Here is a 9,401-nt window from a genome sequence, read left to right as displayed (position 1 = left end):
GCTATAAGACTCGTGTTGTTGTGGGGCAGATGTACTCATGCTTGTTCTGGGGGCAGATGTATTTACAATAGGCTATAATACTCATGCCTGCTCTGGGGGCAGATGTACTTCCAATAGGCTATAATACTACTCATACCTGCTCTGGGGGTAGATTTATTTACAGTAGGCTATAGGACTATAAGACAATCTTGGATTTGCGGCATATTATGGCAGTTCTCATTATTATTATGATATCAAATACTAATCTGGGTGTTCACTTATTGTATTTGACGATTGAATACAAAGTAATTGGTTTAAAACAGTATTTCTACGTGTAAAATGTTGCGCTTTTATTTTGAAGGCTAAACTGCCAAACCGGAAGTCATGTCTTGTTTTCTGGTAATTCGAGCGAGTTTAACACGTCTACCACACAGCTCGCCTGGGAATGTGTTTCCTGCGTCGTCAAGAATGTTTTCATTTTGCTTCTTCCTCGGTTTCGTTTCCATCTGCTATGGAAAGTCGTTAGGGCCGAACTTCAGCTGCTTCCGCGAACCCGGAAGTTGCTGCACACCACATCACTGCTCTTCAAACGCTGTGCATGTTTGGTCAAATTGACGCCGAGGTTGTTGAGGGAATCCATATGTTATGAAGCGTTGTTACAATTGACCGGTCCCAAGCAAAGTGTTTTTGCTTGTGAGTTACAAGAGCATGGCTGCACTCGCGTGTGTTATTTTGGTGCAGTAGGTTGTTATTGTGATCGTTATGTAGGCCCACAGGTTTCACCATGTCCGTCGTGTTTCAGAACACGAGTGGGTGGGTTTTGGATGCATGTTCACTTATTGATCAGGGTCATTCGCGATGCATCCGATGGAGAGAGGATCGAAAGTCACATTTTAAGTGTTGTTTCAAACGGCAGTGTTTTCAGATTTTAAAAAGTCATTTTAGTGTAAAGTCCGGTAGTGCTGCGGATGGAGGAAACACGGACATGCTGCATAAAACGGACGTGATCTGTAAACCTCCAAAGGTAAACTTACTCCACAAATGTGCACAATAGCGACAACTGCTGGTCCTTCACTAGACTGACTTTAGCAGCGTAGACAGACCAGAGTATAAAAAAACATTGTTGCACTTTTCAGCTGTGCTTCCCATTAATAACCAGTGTCTCTAATTTAACTCTCACCAGAAAAGGAAACGAAAACACAGTGATCTCAACCAAGGGGAAATTGATTCACAGGCTTACCACGAGAAGGTAGGTTCAATCTCACTCTTTAATATTTCAGTCTCAGCTGCCAACACACTCTTTTTTTTATGGAAAGAGAATAGTGCCAGCAGAGATTGTATCAGAAAAGTTGACTTTGTCATACATATATTGAACACAACCCAGAAAAATGAATCTGAACTGGGAAACTGAACTTGAAGGTTAAAAGTTAAATTCACATTCGGTTTCAAGTCATTGCATTTAATTTTAGATTGTGTTCATCTAATCTCTTTCCATACTTACCAAGAGACTCTCTACTGTTGCTATATTGAGTTAATTATTGACAAGATTTTGGACACATGGGTCCAATTAGAAAATCTCCCATAATTTCACATAGATAGCCGCTATCCAGTCTGGTTTAGCACATCAACCTGACATATTAAAATTATTTCTCTAATGTCTGTTGATACAGATCAGGTCTGTCATTCTGGAGGGAACCAAGTCCTTGGTGGATGCTGTCAGATCTCATGGATATCTGAACAGTGTGACAGACCCGGTGGGAGAGCCTCTTCCTACCCAGGAGTGCCGCCTTGCCGCTCTGTGTGAAATGGCTAAAGAGCTTCCTCTAGTGGCCGATGGCGACCAGGAGGATCCTGTTCAGTTCCTGGGTGCCGAGGACAGCTGCACTGCACATCTGGACTTGTTCTCTCGGATAACAGAGAACAGCGCCGACTGGGCCTTGGTGGCTACGCTGATGGGAGAGAACTATGTCATACCGCCACATGCAGCCTTCCTGCTCTCTGATTTCACCAGAATACAACCGCTAGTCCACTGTGAGTACGACATTTTAAAAAGTGCTTCTTGTCAGGGCTGTAAATGTATCGATTATCTGAACTTTTGTCAGAATATAGCATAAACTGCAGCTAACTGAAATTGAGTGAAACTGTTTCCGGCCATCTGGAATAGATGTAAAAACATGTTTGTGTATTTTAACCAATGCTTTGCACTTCAGATTACAGCTGCATTCTTGTGGTAACTTCACTTGCACAAAATGAGAAAGCGGTATAACTGTTGAAAAGAAAAATGACCACTATGGCCAAAACATGACCAACTCTGCGGTATAACCCCCTCCTTAGTTTCCTCCATGCTATAACTACAGTATGACTTGCAGATGCATTTCTTGGATTTCTCTGACTTGCTCATGCTCATCTGAAGTGAGAGGCAGTTGGCAGTTGTGTTGTTTCCCAGCATGAGAATGTTTGTTTGATAAAGCTGCTTGTTTCTCCGCACAGATGGAAGGAAATATGAGCTAATAGTTATGGATCCGCCGTGGGAAAACAAGTCTCTGAAAAGGAGTCGCAGGTAAATTGATATTCACACGTTCAGAGGTGTAAAATGGGAGGGAAGGGCAAGATTGTTGCATTTACAATGAAACTCTTAATAGTTCAACATTGTTGTGAACGCCAAATTCTGATAAAGTCATGTTTCCCTTCTTTTTTATTTATTTTTTCATGAAAGATATAGTTCTCTGCCCTCCTCCCAGCTGAAGCGTCTCCCCATACCCCTGCTGGCGTCCCCAGGCTGCTTGGTGGTCATCTGGGTTACAAACCGGCCCAGCCATCTGCGTTTTGTCCGTGATGAGCTGTATCCACACTGGGGCGTAGAGGTCCTGGCCGAATGGTTCTGGGTCAAGGTACGGAAAACCTCGAGCTGACAAAGCTCTTAAGCGTGGATGTGTCACCCCTTTGGTCTCGTTCCAGACGTGCTGCGCTGTGCTCTTGTTCCCTCAGGTCACCAAGGCTGGACAGTTTGTGTTTCCGCTGGATTCTCAGCACAAGAAGCCTTATGAAGTGCTGGTCCTTGGACGATATCGTTGCTGTGAAAAGGACTCCCCGAGGTGTGAAAATAGATTTATAATATTTGTTTTGACTAATCAGAATGTGATTTTTGATAATGTTGTTTTATGCTGTAACCTTATTAATTTAATATCGTCAAATTATATTTATTCCCTGGCTTGTTCAACCTCTTTCAGCTCTTCAGAGACGACAGAGATGCCTGTGGAGGATCAGCGTGTGATTGTCAGCGTCCCATCAGCTCTCCACTCCCATAAGCCCTCACTCTCAGGTAAATATTTCCACCACTTTTTTTGGATAGGAAACCCTGTAATATATGTCAATTTTAGCCACTAGAGGGCAATGCAGCAACATTAATAATGCTATCTTGCAATGCAGCGTCACTGACATGGTCCAAATCCTACTACAGCCTCCTATCACACACTTTCTCTTTAAAAGCAAAAGTTTCCAACTTTGATTTAGTTCTTAAACTTATCATGATTGCAATTTAAAATGTACTATTTTGAGCTGCAATAATAATAACTCAAAACTTCCATCCGTAACCCCTGACAGAATTTAATTGACAGATTGTGAACTTCTGCTGCTCACATATAAATTTTCTCCTATTTTCATTGAATGTGGTTTGGTGAGATTTGGCTCCAGTAAGGACTCTGCTGCTTAGAATCAATGTGAGACCTTGACAATGAATATGCAGAGAGACTATGAATAGGAGAGGCTTGACGTCATCTCCCCCCTCCTTAGGGGAAAGCGATTTATTGTGCTGTATGGAGAGCAAAACATGGCAGGCAAATGTTTTAGTGCCCTTTCAGCGACACAGAAAAGGTCCCACTTCATGGAAATAGCTGGATATTGTTAAAATAAATTAATTTAAGTCACAATGATGCCATTGCAGAGGTGTGATATGACATAGAGATTAAGCAGGTTAATAAAGATTAAGCTGTATTGAATCTATATGTGTGATTTTCTGTCCATGGCCAAGCCTCTCTGCGAGTTTTATCAGAACTGGTTTGTTTACTCCATGTTGCAGTTCCTTTTGTTGTTATTGTGAACTCTTTTCATAGCTCTTAATCCATCTTTCCTGGATTCACTTGGCTGCACAATATGCAGGGACTCACTTGAGCTAATCACCAATGCAAACTGTAACATAGCGGCTTCTTTTCACCATAAAACCATAGAGCCATGGCTGAATTTGATGTAGTTTTTCACTGTATCCTTAAATAAATATGTGTGCTACTAAATGTACAGTATGAGCAGCCTCCAGCCCAAATCACTGTCAGGCAATCTGTTCCTCTACAGTGTAACCGGTGCACTTTTGTTTCATCCTATCTTTTTCAACCCCTGTTGCTATACCCACTTTTACTCCAGCAGAGATGAGAGAGCTTTGTTGGCAGTGGGTGCCATTGTAATCTGTGAGTGTAATATTTATAATTTGAAACATGTCCCAAAATGTCAGGACTGGATCCAACTCACGCAGAGATGCTACTGAGTGAGATGCCACCAAAATAAAAACAGAATTCCAACACAAAGTAACAATTTATTTAACAATCTGAGATGATAACACCTAGGGGAATGAAGGATGAATTGTCCTGTCTTTTGCTCACTCCTGCAGTTTATGCAACAATTATGCAACAGCTTGAAATTTAAATATGTCCCCAGACCACTGGCATTAAACAATCTGAAGCTCTCACTTACTCTCATTACTAGTTTTCATCCCTCTAGGACATCTGCTGGACTTTGTATGCTTGTTGAGCATGCCAGGCCTGTTAGAGCCAGTGGGCGGCCTTGATGCCGCGATGCCACAACCTCTGAGCCGGGGCGTAAAGAACCCCTGACCCAGTTCTGCTCCCCTCTCAGATGGGGATCCTCACAGTGACATTCATGGTTGCTATGGAGGAGACGAGGGACACCATTACTGCCTTACAGACACAACACATCCTTGCCAGATGGCCTAACTGCAGAAAAAAAGTGTTCATGCTTCTCTGAATGTGAATGACCCGATGTTTGGCTTTTATTAATTAGGGACCCCCAGAACTTTAAAAATTGTGAAAGATGAATCACCTTCCCAACTTGGAGTTGTAATTAGTGGTTAAGTGTTTTTTCCTTACAGTACCTGTCTCATGCACAGGCATTCTGCCAGTTGTGTGGGTTGCATTGCTTTTGACTGGGGAATGGATTTGTGAACATGGTCTATGTATCAGTGTGATTGGTTAATTTGCAACAACTATAATAATATTCTTTATTCATCAAATATCACCTTTTCATTTTCTCACTTGTCAAAATGCAGAAAGAACTTTTCAAAGGATAAAAAAAAAGTAAAATCAACAGCAAAAGCAACAAACAAGGTAAGAAATATAAATAGCAGCACCCAAATTATTAAAAGGGTGTCAAAAACAATTGCTAAAAGATCATTACATAAACTCAAGTCTACAAAGAAGTGATTAAAAAGATCCTGAGGTCATTCCAAAGTCTATGAGCCCTGATGGCAAAGGTCTGCTCGCCTTTTGTTTTTAATCTACATTTTGGAACAGCCAATAGAACCTGCCCGAGCACCTCAGGTTCCAATCCAGATCATATGAGCTTAAAAGAGTGATATAATTGGTGCCAGACCCCTCCACGCCTTAAAAGTGATCAGTAAAAACTTAAAATGAATTGAGAAACTAAGGTAACTAGGGTAAACATGCTAAAATTGGGGTGGTGTAATGTTTTTGTTCCAGAAATGATCCTGGCTGCTGCGTTTTGTAGTTGAAGATGAGAGGGACATTTGACAGAAGCAGGAATACAGTGAGTTGCTGTAGTGAGAAGAGATAAAGACACAGATGACTGTTCCCAGATCATTAAAGCATAACAACTCTTTAATTTTGGAAATATTCTTCAGTTGAAAGAAACAGATCTCTTAACCTGCCTCTCAAAGTTCAAATTAGTGTCAAAATTATATCCAAGTCTCTTGCTACTGTTTTTACATCGGTAGACAGAGTGCCTCATTCATGATGAATCAATTTAATGGAGCTGAATAGGCTGAAAAGGACTATTTCTTATTTGATTTGATTTAGTTGTAGAAAATTCTGCAACATCCAGTACGATTAGTGTAATTTGGGTTTATAGGCAGATATAACTGTGTATCGTCAGCATAACTGTGGACATTCATGTTATCTTTGCGGATAATAGGTCTATTTGGAAGCATGTAAATTGAGAAATTGAACCCTGTGGGACCCCACATGTATTGTCTGCTGAGGATGAAAATTAGTTGCGTTTGATTGAAAACGTTCTACTGGAAAGATAGGAGTTGAACAAGTGAAGGGCAAAGATAGGAGTTGAGTAAGTGACACACTGTGTCCCTGAGAGTAACCCAGTTTCTCAAGCGAGCTAATAAGGTATTAAAACGGGTATTAAAACGGTATTAAAGGCTGTACTGAGATCTAAAAGAATTAAATTGGAACATTCCATGGCATCTGCTGCTAAAAGGTCATTGGTCACTCTCAGGAGAGTAGTCTCTGTGCTATGAAATGCTCTAAAAATATGATAATAATGATAAACACCACGTTGCTGCGTTCCACTGATACGTTATCCAAAATGAATGTAGCCAGAAGTACAAGAACTAGCTGGGCAGTGAATCAAGGGAAAGTGGTGTAATTACTTTAAGTGATCCTCACTGTAATTGAAGTAATGAGGCAGTCCTGTACAACATAATCAGTTTTCTCACCTGGCTAACCCAGGATCATTTTAAGAGATCATTTTAAAGGGGAATGTGAGGCAACACTATCTGAATGACAGCTATTTGGTAAGAGAGTAGTAATTTAACACCTTCCTTCTCTTCTGGCCTTTCTTGGCAAAAGCGTCATACGTTGTCCCCTCTCAGAGAGTTAAGAGGATAATTAGACCTTTTATTCTCTGTTCAACTTTGAGAGCTGAGTCACCATTTGGAGCTCTGTTAGTCGGAGAGGTGCATGTTTGGCCTTTCCACTCTCTGACTCTGTCTCGCTGACGTGCGTAGAAAGAGAGAATGAGAGGGAGGAGACCACAGTGTGTAGGTTGGATTGGCTTGGGGATAGGGGATGGAGGGGTGTGGGGGGGGGCGACTCAGGTTTTTGAGCTCATTAACTCCCTGAGTGTTGGCTGAGTTGAGTGTGAGGGTGGTTTGAGCATGCAGAACAGCAGACAGACCAACGCAGGGGCAGAGAGGGAGTGAAACGTATCTGTCAGGTGTGCGGCTCCTGGAATGTCATCGCTCATAGACTCAAGGTCAGTGCCAGTCTCCACCCACGCAAACCTGTGCTGTGATAAGGAGCTGGGCCGATTCCAACGCTATCCTCTGCCTATTACAGAGCAGCAAGCAGAGCGCCTCCAAAAGAAACAAATGCACAGCGTCCTGGAGGCTCAGTGGTCTAAGTCCTGGGTTCGAATCTGGCCTATAGGACCTTTGTCGCATGTCATCCCCCTCTCTCTTTGCCAGTCTTTCCTGTCTCTATCCACTTTCACCTCTCAAATAAAGGCAAAAATGCCTAAAAAATAATCTTTCAAGCAAAAAAGAAGAAATAGACGCAGTTCAGTAATCTTGAAATCCGACTTTGATTTTCGATGGATCAAAACATTCCATTGAATCTGCCATCTCCTTTGTCCTCCTTCTTTCTTCTTTCTCCTTTTCACAGAGGTGTTGAAGCCGTACGTCGGAGCCGAAGCCGAGTGCTTGCAGCTGTTCGCCCGAAGCCTGCAGCCAGGATGGACCAGCTGGGGCAATGAAGTGCTCAAGTTTCAGCACACGAGCTATTTCACTGTAACACCCACAGACGATCCCACAGACGTCGCTAAAGGCGAGACCGCAGGCAGCGGCACAGACAAGCCCACAGACACGCCAGCGTTCCCCTCGGCTGGGAAACCCTCTCCTCCTCCCTGTCACTTTCCTCCCGCTGCGGACTGACGGATGCTCTTTAACAGCCACTTGTCAACACTTGTCACATCAATATCTCAATTTGTATTTATAAAGTTTAGGCAGCTGGAATATTCTCCTATCCCATTGCCTTTGATCTGCTCTTCTCTATGCATGCGGGACCTTTGATTTCTTTTTCTGGGTCTTAGTATATTTTGGAGGCAGTGAATCACAGGCCTGATGATGCTGTTGGAGAGATGAAAGTGCATTTCTGTGGAGCCATGTTGCGATCAGATAAACACCACTCAAGTTTTAATTCCCCTCTGAGTAATGTGCATTATTTGGCACGTCTGTCTTGATGATGATCAAAGTATTGCTTTTAATTATTATTATTTTTTACACATTTTATACTGGTTTGGAATGTATTGCAGAATTTCATGTCTTTCAATACAAATGTGGAGGAGGTGGTTTTCATGAGAGTATTGTGTTTTGCTTGTACACTACCAGTCAAAAGTTTGGACACACCTGATTGAATGTACTATGTTTTTCATTTTCTTAAAGCCATTTTGATCTAAAGGCTTGTGCTTAAATGCTTGAGATTTGTTTTTTAGACAAATATAAATAGTGGAGTTGATGCGTGGATGTGTGAATTTCTTTCCAAAGCCTTTGCCTTTCCATCAAGGCAAAGGGCAGCTACTTTAAAGAATCTAAAATATAAGATAGTTTTGATTTAATCATAGTTGGTAGACAAAGAAACCAAACTGTCAAGGACACCTGGCACTATCCAACGACAGAGGCTGATCCTGCGATAATTTGATAATAGATAATATTTTCCTCAATCCCTACGAATCACAGACACACAAAGCAGCTCTTCCCTGTGACATACCCCTTCACCTCCCTCTCCCATTGGGTGGGGCTTCTCTAATGAGTCTGTGGTCTCCTGGGGGGGAGGGGGAGGAGGGGGGGGGGGGGGTGCTGGGCTGTCAATGAGGCAGATGAGGATGAGTTACTGCCACTGCAGCACAATGCACAGGCACAGCTAATGAAGCCAGTGAGACTCCTGCAGGATCATTTACACATTATCTTGTCATGCTTGCTCGCTCTCTCTCTCTCTCTCTCTCTCTCTCTCTCTCTCTCTCCCCCTGTCTCTTTCGCTCTCTCTCTCTCCCTCTCTCTTTCTCTCTCTGACGCTCATACACCACACCACCTTCTCTTATCTGTCCATCTCTTTTTTTTCTTTCCTGACTAAAGTTACACAGGATGAGAAACAGAAGTATTTTGATTTAGTGTGATGCAGGAAGGAAAGTAGAGGAAAGTGTCATTGTGGTATTTTAAAAATAAATTAAACTTCCAAAAACATATTTTCCATCGAAAATATGTCTGAATATATGAATATATGATGAGTTATGGACCTTTTGGGAAGCCAGCAGGTCTCAGAGCGGTGCTATAAACCAAACCTGTGATGACCAATTTTTGGAAATTGATGGTCAGCAATAAAGTTTTACCA

The 9,401-nt window shown here is 42.2% G+C and overlaps 1 protein-coding gene across 1 annotated transcript; it reads left to right on the top strand.

Annotated features, from left to right (window-relative positions):
* The first annotated feature begins 424 nt into the window (after positions 1-424).
* mettl4 (methyltransferase 4, N6-adenosine) lies at positions 425-8,513 on the top strand. Its single transcript, XM_071526070.1, has 8 exons — positions 425-1,003; positions 1,163-1,228; positions 1,650-2,010; positions 2,470-2,539; positions 2,696-2,870; positions 2,968-3,074; positions 3,210-3,301; positions 7,677-8,513. Exons 1-8 carry the CDS (start codon positions 764-766, stop codon positions 7,943-7,945), a joined length of 1,380 nt encoding a protein of 459 aa, XP_071382171.1. The 5' UTR covers positions 425-763; the 3' UTR covers positions 7,946-8,513.
* The last annotated feature ends 888 nt before the right edge of the window (positions 8,514-9,401 follow it).

This window comes from Centroberyx affinis, unplaced genomic scaffold (genome assembly GCF_046629955.1).
Source record: "Centroberyx affinis isolate AG114_WGS23_722 - 3 ecotype Tasmania unplaced genomic scaffold, CSIRO-AGI_Caff_v1 ptg000109l_1, whole genome shotgun sequence".
NCBI classification, from domain to species: domain Eukaryota; kingdom Metazoa; phylum Chordata; class Actinopteri; order Beryciformes; family Berycidae; genus Centroberyx; species Centroberyx affinis.
This window is presented reverse-complemented; position numbering and strand designations above follow the sequence as displayed.